The following is a 15,641-nucleotide window of genomic DNA, read 5'->3' as shown; positions in this document are numbered from 1 at the left end:
ACAACATATCGAAACCTATGAGATGCTAAGAGAAATTTTTAACTGTAAATACTTACATTACAAAAATAATGACTCCCTCAAAAAAAAAAAAAAATCCATGACTGCACACATTAAGAAAAATAGAAAAGAAAAAATAAACAAACCCACAGCTAAATGCAGGAAGGAAATAATAAATATTAGAGTAGAGATAAACAAAATAAAGAAGTCTTTAAAAGAAAAGAGAACATCAATGAAATCAAGCATTGGATTATTGAAAAGATCAATGACCTTGACAAACCTTTAATAGATTCAGATAAAAGAAAGAAGACACAAAAAACCTAAAAATATAAATAAGAGATATAACAAAATATCTTAAAGAAATAAAGGTATTATAATAAAATACTATTAACAGTTGGATCTTCTAGATAAAATGGACAGATTTTTAGAAACTCACAGCCTTTCAAGCTGAATCATGAAGAAACAGATCATCTGAAAATACCTAAAACTACTAAGGGAATTAAATCAGTAATCAAAAACCTCCCAGAAAGAAAAGTCCAGGACCAGATGTCTTCACTGGTGAATTCTAACAAACATGTAAGGAAGAATTAACATCAATTATCCTCAAAATCTTTCAAAATATTTAAAATGGAACATGTCCAAATGTATTACCCTAGTACCAAAGTGAAACAAAACCACGACAAGTTATCTATGGAACAATATCCCTGATGAATATTGATATAATACTACCAAACAGAATTCAAAAGCAGGATATAAGACCATGTAAGATTTATTCATGGAAAGCAAGAATAGTTCAATATGTAAACACCAATCAATATAATATGGCTCATTAGAAAAATGAAAGGAAAAAAACAAAATCATCCCAATTGATGCATAAAAAGAATTGGAATTTTACAAAATCCAACACACATTTTGTAACAAAAAATTTAAAAAAAAACTAAGAATAGGACAAAAACTTAATATAATAAAGGTCATGTAGTAAAATCTCACATCTATTATACTAAATATTGAAAGGCTTAAAACTTTACCTCTGAGATTAGGTACAAAACAAAGATGCTTGATTTTGCCACTTTTATTCAACATAGTGTAGGAAATTCTAAACAGAGCAGTCATGCAATAAAAAGAAACAAAAGATAAACAAATGGGAAAGAAAGAAGTAAAACTTTCTGTTCACAGATAACATAATTTTATATGTACAATATTCTGAATATAAAAAAACTATTGAAACTAATAAATGAATATAACAAAGTAGCAGGACACTAAATCAACATGAAAAAATCAGTTGTGCTTCTATACAATAAAATAAACAGTCTAAAAAGGAAATTTAGAAATTACTTCCTCTTCCAATAATATATTTGGGAACAATCTTAAAAGGAAGTAATAGGCTTGTACAATAAAAATTACAATACATTGCTGAAATAAAGAATACCTAAATAAAGACACTTTCTGTTCTTATAGTGGAAGAAAATATTATTAATATAATATATATATTAATACCACCCAAGGAAATCTATTGCTTTGATGCAATCCTTATCAAAATTCCAGTGGTGATGAAATGAAATGAAACACAAATGAAAAGTACATTATAATATCTATATGGAATCTTAAGGAATAGAAAATAGGCAAAATATTCTTGCAAAAGAAAAAAGTTGAAACTTTTATACTTAATGATTTCAAGATCTATTGGCAAACTTCTGTCATCAAAGCAATGTGGTACTGGCATAAACATAGATATATAGAACATAGAATGAAATACAGAGCCCAGGGGAAAAAAATCTTTATGTATATAGGCAAAATATTTTGACAATGACATAAAGATAATACAGTGGGTAAAAACAGTCTTGTCAGTAAATACTGTTGGAAGAACAAGATATCCACATACAAAAGAATGGAGAATGATTCTTAACTTACACCATGCAAAAAATTAACTCAAAAGGGATCAAAACCTAAGGCAATGGCTACAGCTATAAAAACCTTAGTCAAAAACATAAGGAAAAAATTCGACAGAAGATTTCAAAATGTTTTCTTTAGTATAATATGCTACACACAGGCAACAAAAGAGAAAACAAATAGTGTGGGCAAGCTGGGGACATGATGGTGGAGTAGAAGGACATGAGCTAATCTATTCTGATGAAAACACAAAATCACAACTAACTGTTGATCAACCATTGACAAAAAATTAAAAAAAAAAAAACTGGAGGCTATCAAAAAAGATATCCTACATACAAAGACAAAGAAGAAATCACAAGGAGATGGTGAAAGTGAAAGTCACTCAGGGGTGTCTGATTCTTTGTGACTTCATGGACTATACAGTCTGTGGAATTCTCCAGTCCAGAATACTGGAGTGGGTAGCCATTCCCTTCTCCAGGGGATCTTCCCAACCCAGGGATCAAACCCAGTTCTCCCACATTGCAGGCATATTCTTTACCAGCAGAGCCACCAGGGAAGCCCAAGGAGATGGTAGAAGGGGTGAAATCACAATAAAATCAAATCCCATATCCACTGGGTGAGTAAATCCCAAACTGGAAAATAATGATGTCACAGAAGTTCTCCCATAGTAGTGAAGGTTGTGAGCTCAGTGCTAGGCTCTCCAAGCTGGGAATCTGGAAACAGGTGGAGGATCACCCAGAGAATATGGCTTTGAAGGCCAGTGGGATTTGGTCACAGAAATTCCACAGGACTAGGGGAAACAGAAACTCCGCTCTTGGAGGGTTGCGCACAAGATCGTATGTGCCCCAGGACTCAGGGGAAAAATCAGATAGAACCTGGGCCAGACCTACCTGCTAGTATTGGAGGGTCTCCTTCAGAGGCCAGGGGCAGATGTGGCTCACATCTTTGTCTTTGAAGACAAAGACAATGGCCGTGGTAGTTCTGGGGAATACTTATTGGCATGAGCTCTCCCAAAGGCTGTCATTTTCTCACCGAGACAAGGCCCCACTCAACAGCCTGTAGGCTACAGTGCTGGGATGCCTCAGTACAAACAATCAACAGGTGAGGTATCATAGCCCCATCCATTAGCAGAAAGACTGCTTAAAGTCTTCTTGAGCACACAGCTTCCCAGGGAAAGCAACTGTTCACACAGCTCTGCCACCCGAGGAACAAAACTCAGCTTCATCCACCAGGGTGCAGACAGCAGAAGCAAGAAGAATTACAAGCCTGCAGCCTTCTGAAAGGAAACTGCAATCACAGAAAGTCAGACAAAATGAATTGGCAGAGGAATATGTCCCAGATGAAAGATCAAGATAAAACCCCAAAAGTATAACTAAGTGAAGAAGAGATAGGCAATCTGGATGAAAATAATTCAGAGTAATGAAAGTAAAGATGATTCAAGAACTCAGAAAAAGAATGGAGGCACAGATTGAGAAGATACAAGAAATAATTAACAAAGACCTAGCAAACTAAAGAAAAAAATAAGATAAACCATACAATAACTAAAATGAAAAATGCACTAGAAAATCTCAAAAGAAGAATAACTGAGGCAGAAAAATTAATAAACTGAAAGACAGAATGGTGGGAATCACAGATACAGATCTGAATAAAGAAAAATGAAGTGAGAACAGTCTCAGAGACTGCTAGGACAAAAATAAATGCAACAACATCATATTGTAGAGCTCCCAGAGGGAGCAGAGAGAGAGAAAGGGAAGGAGAATATATTTGAAGAGATAATACCTGAAAACTTCCCTAACATGAGAAAGGAAATAGTCACCCAGTTTGAGGAAGTACAGAATCCTATACAAGATAAACCCAAGGAGGAACACGGCAAGACACATATTAAACAAATTATCAAAAATTAAATACAAAGAAAAGATATTAAAAGCAAAAGGGAAAATCAAGAAATAACTTACAAGGGAACTCTCATAAGGTTATCATCTTATTTCTCATCAGAAACTCTGCAGGCCAGAAATGATAGCCATGATATATTTAATCATATAATTAAATATATGATTTATTTATTTTGTAGGAAAGGCAAGAACCTACACCCAAGGATAATCTACCTAACAAGGCTCTCATTAAGATTGGACAGAGAAATCAAAAGCTTTACAGACAAGCAAAAGCCAAGAAAATTCCTCACAACCGGAACAGCTTTATAATAAATACCTAATGAAAATTTCTAGGTGGAAAAGAAAATTACAAATGGAAAAGCTCTCCAGTAATGGCAAATATACAGTAAGTGTAGCAAATTATTCACACACAAATATGATATGAAAACCATAAAAAATGAGAAAAGGAGAATACAAATGAAGAATATTGAAATGGATTTGAATTTAAGAGACCAGTAACTTGAGAAAAACTTATTTGTATACAGATTGCTATATCAAAACTTTATGGTAACCACAAACCAAAAATCTACAATGTATATGCACAAAAAAGTAAAAGGAATCCAAGCACAACAGTAAAGGTAATCATCAAATCACAAGAGAAGGTAACAAAAGAGAAAGGGCTAAAAAGAACCTATGAAAATGAATCCAAAACAACAAAATAGCATTAAGAACATACATGTTGATAATTACCTTAAACATTAATGGATTAAATACTCTACTGAAGACATAGACTGTCTGAATGTATACAAAAATAAGACTCATATATATACTGTCTAAAAGAGAGCCACTTCAGATATATGGACACACACAGATGGAAAGTGAGTGGATGGAAAAAGTATTCCATGCAAATGGAAATACAAAGAAAGCTGGAATAACAATACTCATATCAGTGGAAATAAACTTTGAAACAAAGACTGTTGCATGAGACAAAGGACTCTATATAGTGATCCAGGCATCAATCCAAGAAGAAGATATAAAAATTATAAATATATATGCAGCCTATATAGGAGCACCTCAATATATAAGGAAAATACTAAAAGTCATAAAGGGAGAAATTGACAGTAATACAATAACAGTGTATTGATACTCTAATTTCATCAATGGACACATCATCCAGACAGAATATTAATAATGAAACACAGGTCTTAAATGACACATTGGACTATGTGGATTTAACTGATATGTATGGATTATCCATCCAACATCAGAAGAATGCACATTCTTTTCAAGTGCACATGGAACATTCTGAAGGATTGATCATATGCTGGACCAAAAAGAGAGCCTTGATAAATTTAATAAAACTGAAATATTATCAAGTATCTTATGACAACAAAGCTATGATATTAAAATCAACTGCATGAATAGAACTAAAAAACACAAACATGTGGAGGCTAAATAATATGCTACTGAACAACCAATGGATAATAGGAGAAATCAAAGAGTAAACCCCAAAATACCTAGAGACAAATGAAAATGAAAGCACAAGAATTCAAAATCTATGAGACAGAGCAAAAATATTTCTTAAGAGGAAGGTTTGTAGAAATACAATCTTATCTCAGGAAAGAAACATTTTAAAAAATCACAAATAAACAGTCTAACCTTACACCCAAAACAGCTACAGAAAAGGGAAAAAAAGCAAAACCCAAAGTCAGCACAAGGAAAGAAATTATAAAGATAAGAGCAAAAATAAATGCCATAGAGACCAAGAAAAATCAATGAAACTAAAAGCTAATTATGAAAGGATAAACAAAATTGATAATTTTTTAGTGAGACTCATCAAGAAGAAAACTGATAAACTTTTAGTGAGACTCATCAATTAATACAATTAGGAAAGAAAAAGAATGTTACAATGGACACCACAGAAATAAAATGGATCATAAGAGACTACTACAAGCAACTATATGCAATAAAATGAATGACTAAGTAATAAATGGACTAAGGTAAAATATCCCAAGACAAAGGAGGATGAAATAGAAATAGACCAATCACAATTATTAAAATTGAAACTGATGTTGAAACACCAAACAAACAAAAGTCCAGAACTATTTGGCTTCACAAGAGAATTCTATCAAACATTTAGAGAAGATTTAATAGCTATCCATCTGAAACTATTTTTGAATATTGCAGAGGAAGAAGTACTCATAAACTCATTCTATTGGGTCTCCATCACTCTGATACCAAGACCAAAAATAGATGCCTCCAAAAAAGGAAACTATAGACCAGTATCACTGATGACATAGACACAGCAATCCACTACAAGCAATGTGAATCCAACAATACACTAAAAGGATCATACACCATGATCAAGTGGGATTTATCCCAAGGATACAGGTATTTTTCAAAAACCACAAATCAATCAGTGTGACACACTACATCAGTAAATTGAAGGAAAAAATATATAGTCATCTTAATAGATGAAGGAAAAACTTTTGACAAAATTCAACACCCATTTATCATAAAAACACTCCAGAAAGTGGGCATAAAAGGAACATACCTCAACATAATAAAGGCCATATATGACAAACTAACAGCTAACAGAATACTTAGTGTTGAAAAGCATTTCCTCTAAGATCAGGAACAAGATTAAGATATCCATTCTTGCCAATTTTATCCAACATAGTTTTGGAAGTCCTAGCAAAAGGCAATCAGAGAAGAAAAGAAATAAAAGGAATCCACATTGGAAAAAAAATTAAAACTGTCACTGTTTGTAGATGATATGTTCCCACACATAGAAAAGCCTAAAGATGGTATCATCAATAAATTTCCTGAGATTGAAGGATACAAAATTAATACACAGAAATATGTTGCATTTCTACACACTAAAAATGAAATATCTGAAAGAGAAATTTAAAAAACATTCCCATTTACCATCAAATCAAGAAGAATAAAATACCTATGAATAAACCTGAGGAGACAAAAGACCTGTACTCTAAAAAAGGCACTGATGAGCTAAACCAAAAGGCACTGATGAAATAAATCAAAGATTAAACAAATAGATGGAAAGATACACCATGTTCTTGGATATAAGAAATTAATATCATCAAAGTAACTATAGTCCTCATGGAATCTACAGATTCAGTGCAATTCCTGTCAAATTACCAGTGGCATTTTTCAAAGAACCAGAACAAAAAACTTAAAATTTGCAAGAAAACACAAAAGGCCCAGAATAGCTAAAACAATCCTGAGAAAGAAGAAAGAAGCTGGAGGTATCAGCCACCCTATCTTCAGACTATATTACAAAGCTACAGCCATCAAAACCATATGATACTGACACAAAAACAGAAACACAGGTCAATGAAACAGGATGGAAAGCCCAGAAATAAACTCATGCACCTATGGTCAATTAATCTATGACAAAGGAGGCAAGCATATACATTTCTTGAAAGAACAGTCTCTTCAATAAATGGTACTGGAAAAACTGGACAGCTACATATAAAAATAAAACTATGACATTCTTTAACATGACACACAAAAATAAATTTAAAATGGAATAAAGACTTATATGTAAAACTAAACACTATAAAACTCTTAAAGGACAACGTTGGCAGATCATACTTTAGCATACATTGTAGAAATATTTTTGACCCATGTCTCAGAATAATGATAATAGAAATAAATAAATGGAATTTAATTAAACTTAAAAGCATTTGCCCAGCAAAGGAAACCATAAAAAATGAAAAGACAACCCACAGAGTGATAGAAAATTATTTCAAAGGATGCAACCTAAGGGATTAGTCTCCAAAGTTTTCAAACAGCTCATGCATTTCAATATCTAAAAAACAAACACCCCAATCAAAAAATGAGCTAAAGACATATACATTTCTCCAAAGAACAGATACACATGGCCAAGAGGCATATGAAATGATGCTCAACATCACTAATTACTGGAGAAATCCAAATCAAAACTGCAGTGAATTATAACCTCATACTTGTCAGAATGGCCATCATCAAAAAATCTACAAACAATGAATTATGGAGATGATGTGTAGAAAAGGGAATCTTTCTACACTATTTGTTGACATATAAATTGGTATAGCCACTATGGAGAATACAGAGGTTCCTCAAAAAACTAAAAATTGAGAGCTACTATATGATCCAGCAATCCCATTTCTTGGCATATAGCTGGAGAAAATTATAATTTAACAATATATATACACCCCAATCTTCACCTTAGCACTATTTACAGTAGCCAGACATGGAGGGAATCTAAATGTCAATCAACAGAGAAATGTATAAAGAAGATGTAGTGCATATATACAATGGGATGTTAACTGGGTCATAAAAAATAAAGTACTCTCATTGCAGCAACATGGATGGACATAAAGATTGTCATACTGAGTGAAGTAAGTCAGATAGAGAAAGACAAATGCCATGTTATCACTTATATGTGGAATCTTAAAAAGGCTACAAATGAACTTATTTACAAAACAGAAATAGAGCATCAGATGCAGGAAATCTACTTATGGGTACCAGGGTGTAAGAGGGGAGGGAAAAATTTGGAGATTAGCATTGAGATATACACACTACTATATATAAAATAGATTACTAATAACAACCTACTGTATAGCACAGGGAACTCTATTTAATAGTCAGTAATAAGCTGTATTTGACTACACAAAAGTATTTGTGTGGATCACAGCAAACTGTGGATAATTCTTAAAGAGATAGAAATACCAGACCACCTTACCTGTCTCTGGAGAAACCTGTATTCGGATCAAAAAGCAACAGCTAGAAATGATCATGGGAACAACTTAGCAACTGAACAATAACAATGAACAATAAATGAGGAAAGAATCTAAAAAAAAAAGTTGACAAATGTATATGTGTAACATGATTCCCTTTGCTGTACAACAGAAACTAATACAACAATGTCAAAATTTTTTAAATTGAAGTTGTCACTAGAAATAAGACCTTTCATAATTATAAAGGTAGGTAGGTTTAGTCACTAAGAAGTGTCAAACTCTTGCGACCCTATGGAATGTAGCCCTCCAGGCTCCTCAGTCCATGGGATTTTCCAGGAAGAATACTGGAGTGGGTTGCCATTTCCTTCTCCAGGGGAATTTTCCCGACCCAGGTATTGAGCACAGGTCTTCTGCATTGCAAGCAGACTCTTTACTGACTAAGCCACCAGAAAATAATTATAAAACATAAATGTAAATTAAAAGAGATTTTTAGAGTAGGTCAAACCACTACACAACTGTAGTTGTCTACAAGAAACCTACCTACTTCAAATACAAAGGCACTTATAGATAAAAAGTAAATGGATTAAGAAAGCTTGCCATAACAACACTAGTCAAAATAATGTGGGATTTTGTAGTACAAATAAAGTCCTCTCCTTTATCGCCCTCTACTGGTAGAACTCACACTCTGCCCTGATTTCTGTCCTTGACACTTAGCTATGTGACATTTGTCAATCTACATATGGACTGTAGCCCTCCAGGCTCCTCTGTCCATGGGGATTCTGCAGGCAAGAATACTGGAGTGGGTTGCCATGCCCTCCTCCAAGGGATCTTCCTGACCCAGGGATCAAACCAGGGTCTCCCACATTACAGGTGGATTCTTTATCATCTGAGCCACCAGGGAAGCCCAATCCACATTGTAAATGATAGTAAAGCTTACATTCATTCCTAACTGTAGATAAATGTACAAATAAAACACCAGTACCTCCAGCAAAAAGAAAATATAGGAGTAGCTAGATTAATTTTAGAGCAGACTTCAAAGGAAGGACAGTTATAGCAGATTTAAAAGGGACATTTCATATAGAAAAAGATTCAATTCTCAAAGAGAACATAATTTTTAATATGTGTATACCTAAAAACACATCATCAAACTACATGAAGCAAAAACTGATAGCAGAAATACACAAATCCACTATTATAGTTGATGACTTTAACACCTTTCCTCAGAAATGTAAAGGCCCAGGAGGCAGAAAATCAATAAAGACATGGTTAAACTCAACACCATTTATCAACTGGTAATAATGGACATCTTTTGAATACTTCATCAAAAAACAAAATACACACATTGTTCTCAAGCTCACACAGAAAAGTCATCAATATAGAACACATTCTCATCTATAAAAGATCTTAATAAATGTAAAAAATAGAAATCATACAGTGTCTGCTCTCAGTGTACCAGAGAGCAGACATAACAAGGGAGCTAAACTAGAAACAAATAACATAAAGATAGGTGGAAAATTCCAGAGTATGTGGAGATTAAGAAACACACTTCAGAAAAATGAATTAAAGAGGAAATTTCAAAGAAATCTAATCATATTGTGAACCACATGAAAACAAAAACACAACTTATCAAAATGTGTGGTATGCAGTGAAAGCAGTGCCTACAGGGAAATTTATAGCATTGAAGACATGTATGAGACAGGAAGGCAGATATAAACCAATAATTTAAGTTTCTACCTTGTATGACTAGGTAAAGAAGGATTAATTAAATCAAAGTAAACATAAGAAAAATAATAATAGAGTAGAAATTGTTGAAATTAAAAGCAAGAAATCAATAGATATAATAATAAAAGCTTGGCCTTTGAAGGTCAATAAAGTCGATAAGTATCTGGTCAGGTCAACTAACAAAAGAAGCTAGAACACAAATTATTAGTGTTAGAAATGAAAGAAGACATAAATACAAAAGGTATAAGAATTAAAAGGATAACAAATACTATGAAAACTTTATGCCCACAAATACAATAACTTAGATGAAAGCAGATCAATACTTTAAACTATATAATTTACCAAAATTCACAAAAGAATAAGCAATCTGAATAGGCTTATATCTATATAAAATGAAATAAATAACCAATAAATTTTGAATATAGAAGGCACCTGTACCAGACAGATTCACTGGTAAATTCTACCAAACATGTAAGAAAAACATTATGCTGAGTCTCTTAAATTTCTTTCAGAGTATAGAAGTTGAGGGAATACATTTTTTTACTCATTCTATAAGGACGGCATTATCCTAACTCCAAAATCAGACAAAGATATTACAAAAAAGAAAACTAAAGCCCAATATTTTTAATGAACATGAAATCCTCAACAAAATATTATTCAGCCATATCCAAAAGAGTCTAAAAAGAATTACACACTGAGACTGAATGAGATTTGTCCCTGGTGTGCAAAGCTGGTTCAACATTCTATATAAAATCAATTAATGCTATCTAAGGACTTCACTGGTGGCTCAATCTCTGGGTTGGGAAGATCCCCTGGAGAAGGAAATGGCAATCCATTCCAGGACTATTGCCTGGAAAATCCCATGGACAGAGGAGCCTGGTTGGCTACAGTCCATGGGGTCGCAAAGAGTCGGACACGACTGAGCGACTTTACTTTCACTTTCATCACATCAACAGACTGAAGAACAATCATATGATCATATCGATGTTGTTATTCAGTCGCTAAGTCCTATCTGACTGTATGCAACCCCATCGACTGCAGCATGCCAGGTTAATTTGGTGACACCACTCAACTAGCTCATTCTCTGTTGCCCTCAATCTTTCCCAGCATCAGGGTCTTTTCCAATGAGGCAGCTCTTTGCATCATGTGCCCAAAGTGTTGGAGCTTCAATATCAGTCCTTCTACTGAATATTCAGGGTTGATTTCCTTTAGAGTTCACTGGTTTGATCTCCTGCAGTCCAAGGGATTCTCAAGCATCTCCAGCACCACAGCTCAAAAGCACCAATTCTTCAGCACTCAGCCTTCTTTTATGGTACAACACTCACATCCATACATGACTACTGGAAACACCATAGCTTTGACTATATGGACTTTTGTCAGCAAAGTGATGTCTCCGTTTTTTAATATGCTTTCTAGGTTTGTCATAGCTTTTCTTCCAGGCAGCAAGCCTCTTTTAATTTTATAACTGCAGTAATTATCCACAGTGATTTTGTAGCCCAAGAAAACAAAATCCGCCACAATTTCCATTTTTTCCCATCTTTTTGCCATGAAGTGTTGGGGCCAGATGCCATGATCTTAGTTTTTTGAATGCTGAGTTTTAAGAAAGCTTTTTCATTCTCCTCTTTCACCTTCATCAAGAGGCTCTTTAGTCCCTCTTCACTTTCTGCCATTAGGGTGGTATCATCTGTATCAATAGAGGAAGAAAAAACATTTTAGCAAATTCCATACCCATTTATGATAAAACTCTCAGATCTTTCACAACTAGTATTATACTTAATTGTGAGAACTGGGAGCTTTCCCACTAAAATCACATACAGAGCAAGGATGTCCCCTTACTATTTTTTAATACTATAAAGTATAACCTTAGTAATGAAATAAGGGAAGAAAAGGAAATAAACATTATACAGATTGGAAAGCAAGACAAAAATTGTCTGTGTTCACTGATGATAAGTTCATCTATAAGAATATACAAAAGATTGCCTTGGCTATTTGAGGTTTTTTGTATTTCCATACAAATTGTGAAATTATTTGTTGTAGCTCTGTGAAAAATACTGTTGGTAGCTTGATAGGGATTGCATTGAATCTATAGATTGCTTTGGGTAGTATACTCATTTTCACTATATTGATTCTTCTGATCCATGAACATGGTATATTTTTCCATCTATTAGTGTCCTCTTTGATTTCTTTCATCAGTGTTTTATAGTTTTCTATATGTAGGTCTTTAGTTTCTTTAGGTAGATATATTCCTAAGTATTTTATTCTTTTCATTGCAATGGTAAATGGAATTGTTTCCTTAATTTCTCTTCCTGTTTTCTCTTTATTAGTGTATAGGAATGCAAGGGATTTCTGTGTGTTGATTTTATATCCTGCAACTTTACTATATTCATTGATTAGCTCTAGTAATTTTCTGGTGGAGTCTTTATGGTTTTCTATGTGAGGATCATGTCATCTGCAAACAGTGAGAGTTGTACTTCTTCTTTTCCAGTTTGGATTCCTTTTATTTCTTTTTCTGCTCTGATTGCTGTGGCCAAAACTTCCAAAACTATGTTGAATAGTAGTGGTGAGAGTAGGCACCCTTATCTTGTTCCTGACTTTAGGGGAAGAATGGAACTGGAGGAATCAACCTGCCTGACTTCAGGCTCTACTACAAAGCCACAGTCATCAAGACAGTATGGTACTGGCACAAAGACAGAAATATAGATAAATGGAACAAAATAGAAAGCCCAGAGATAAACCCATGCACCTATGGACAGCTTATCTTTGACAAAGGAGGCGAGAATATACAGTGGAGAAAAGAAAATCTTTTTAACAAGTGGTGCTGGGAAAACTGGTCAACTACTTGTAAAAGAATGAAACTAGAACACTTTCTAACACCATACACAAAAGTAAACTCAAAATGGATTAAAGATCTAAACATAAGACCAGAAACTATAAAACTCTTAGAGGAGAACATAGGCAAAACACTCTCTGACATACATCACAGCAGGATCCTCTATGACCCACCTCACTGAATATTGGAAATAAAAGCAAAAATAAATGGGATCTAATTAAAATTAAAAGCTTCTGCACAACAAAATAAACTATAAGCAAGGTGAAAAGACAGCCTTAAGAGTGGGAGAAAATAATAGCAAATGAAGCAACTGACAAACAACTAACCTCAAAAATATACAAGCAACTCTTGCAGCTCAATTCCAGAAAAATAAACAACCCAATCAAAAAATGGGCCAAAGAACTAAATAGACATTTCTCCAAAGAAGACACACAGATGGCTAACAAACACATGAAAAGATGCTCAACATCACTCATTACCAGGGAAATGCAAATCAAAACCACAATGAGGTACCATTTCACATCAGTCAGAATGGCTGTGATCCAAAAGTCTACAAGCAGTAAATGCTGGAGAGGGTGTGGGGAAAAGGGAAGCCTCTTACACTGTTGGTGGGAATGCAAAGTAGTATAGCCACTATGGAGAACAGTTTGGAGATTCCTTAAAAAACTGGAAATAGAACTACCATACGACCCAGCAATCCCACTGCTGGGCATACACACCGAGGAAACCAGAATTGAAAGAGACATGTGTACTCCAGTGTTCATTGCAGCACCGTTTATAATATCCAGGACATGGAAGCAACCTAGATGTCCATCAGCAGATGAATGGATAAGAAAGTTGTGGTACATATATACAATGGAGTATTACTCAGCCATTAAAAAGAATACAGTTGAATCAGTTCTAATGAGGTGGATGAAACTGGAGCCTATTATACAGAGTGAAGTAAGCCAGAAAGAAAAACATCAATACAGTATACTAATGCATATATATGGAATTTAGAAAGATGGTAATGCCAACCTTGTATGCTAGACAGCAAAAGAGACACAGATGTATAGAAAAGTCTTTGGGACTCTGTGGGAGAGGGAACGGGGGGGATGATTTGGGAGAATGGTATTAACACATGTATAATATCATATAAGAAATGAATCGCCAGTCCAGGTTCGATGCAGGATACAGGAAGCCTGGGGCTGGTGCACTGGGATGACCCAGAGGGATGGTATGGGGAGGGAGGTGGGAGGGGGGTTCAGCATGGGGAACACGTGTACACCCTTGGCAGATGCATGTTGATGTATGGCAAAACCAACACAATATTGTAAAGTAAAAAAAAAAAAAAAAAAAATACAGTTGAGGAAAAAAAAAGAATTAAAAAAATTAAAAAAAAAGAATATACAAAAGAGACAGGAAATAATAAGTGGTTACAGAAAGCTTGAAGGATATAAGATTATTATACAAAATTGAAGTGCTTTCCTATATACCAATAAGAAACAAGCAGAATTTGAAATTAACATAAAATAACATTTATATTAATACATATAATTTAATACACATAATTTCATGGCTGCAGTTACCATCTGCAGTGATTTTGGAGCCCCAAAAAATAAAGTCTGACACTGTTTCCACTGTTTCCCCATCTATTTCCCATGAAGTGATGGGACCAGATGCCATGATCTTCATTTTATGAATGTTGAGCTTTAGGCCAACTTTTTCACTTTCCTCTTTCACTTTCATCAAGAGGCTCCTCAGTTCCTCTTCACTTTCTGCCATAAGGGTGGTGTCATCTGCATATCTGAGGTTATTGATATTTCTCCCAGCAATCTTGATTCCAGCTTGTGCTTCTTCCAGCCCAGCGTTTCTCATGATGTACTCTGCATATAAGTTAAATATGCAGGGTGACAATATACAGCCTTGACGAACTCCTTTTCCTATTTGGAACCAGTCTGTTGTTCCATGTCCAGTTTTTTCTGTTGCTTCCTGACCTGCATATAGGTTTCTCAAGAGGCAGGACAGGTGGTCTGGTATTCCCATCTCTTTCAGGATTTTCCACAGTTTATTGTGATCCACACAGTCAGAGGGTTTGGCATAGTCAATAAAGCAGAAATAGATGATTTCTGGAACTCTCTTGCTTTTTTGATGATCCAGCAGATGTTGGCAATTTGGTGTCTGGTTCCTCTGTCTTTTCTAAAACCAGCTTGAACATCTAGAAGTTCACAGTTCACATATTGCTGAAGCCTGGCTTGGAGAATTTTGAGCATTACTTTACTAGCGTGTGAGATGAGTGCAATTGTGTGGTAGTAGGAGCTTCCCTGGTGGCTCAGTGGTTAAAGCATCTGCCTGGAATGTGGGAGACCTGGGTTCGATCCCTGTGTCAGGAAGATCCCCTGGAGAAGGAAATGGCAACCCACTCCAGTACTCTTGCCTGGAGAATCCCATGGAGGGAGGAGCCTGGTAGGCTACAGTCCATGAGGTCGCAGAGTCAGACACGACTGAGCGACTTCACTTTCACTTTCACTTTGAGCATTCTTTGGCATTGCCTTTCTTTGGGATTGGAATGAAAACTGACTTTTTCCAGTCCTTTGGCCACTGCTGAGT

At 34.8% G+C, this 15,641-nt stretch overlaps 2 protein-coding genes across 8 annotated transcripts in view; one reads left to right on the top strand and one right to left on the bottom strand.

Moving 5' to 3' along the window:
• The window catches only part of LOC147340248 (zinc finger X-linked protein ZXDB-like), a 150,395-nt gene that overhangs the window by 58,152 nt on the left and 76,602 nt on the right, over positions 1–15,641 (top strand). The window lies entirely within an intron of this gene.
• LOC147340247 (zinc finger X-linked protein ZXDB-like) overlaps positions 10,832–15,641 on the bottom strand; it is a 115,469-nt gene continuing 110,659 nt past the window's right edge. For both annotated transcript variants that reach the window (XR_015159910.1, XM_086390059.1), the window contains one exon: positions 10,832–11,906. Coding sequence is in view for 1 of the 2 variants with exons in the window: in XM_086390059.1 (XP_086246185.1) it covers positions 11,892–11,906 (15 nt within the window). In the remaining variant the exon portion in view is untranslated. The remainder of the gene's footprint in view (positions 11,907–15,641) is intronic.

This window comes from Bos grunniens, chromosome X (genome assembly GCF_055505025.1).
Source record: "Bos grunniens cultivar Pamir isolate PY7600 chromosome X, Bosgru_T2T1.0, whole genome shotgun sequence".
Lineage (NCBI taxonomy): Eukaryota > Metazoa > Chordata > Mammalia > Artiodactyla > Bovidae > Bos > Bos grunniens.
Note: the sequence above shows the minus strand (reverse complement) of the source record. Positions and strands in the feature narration are given on the sequence as shown.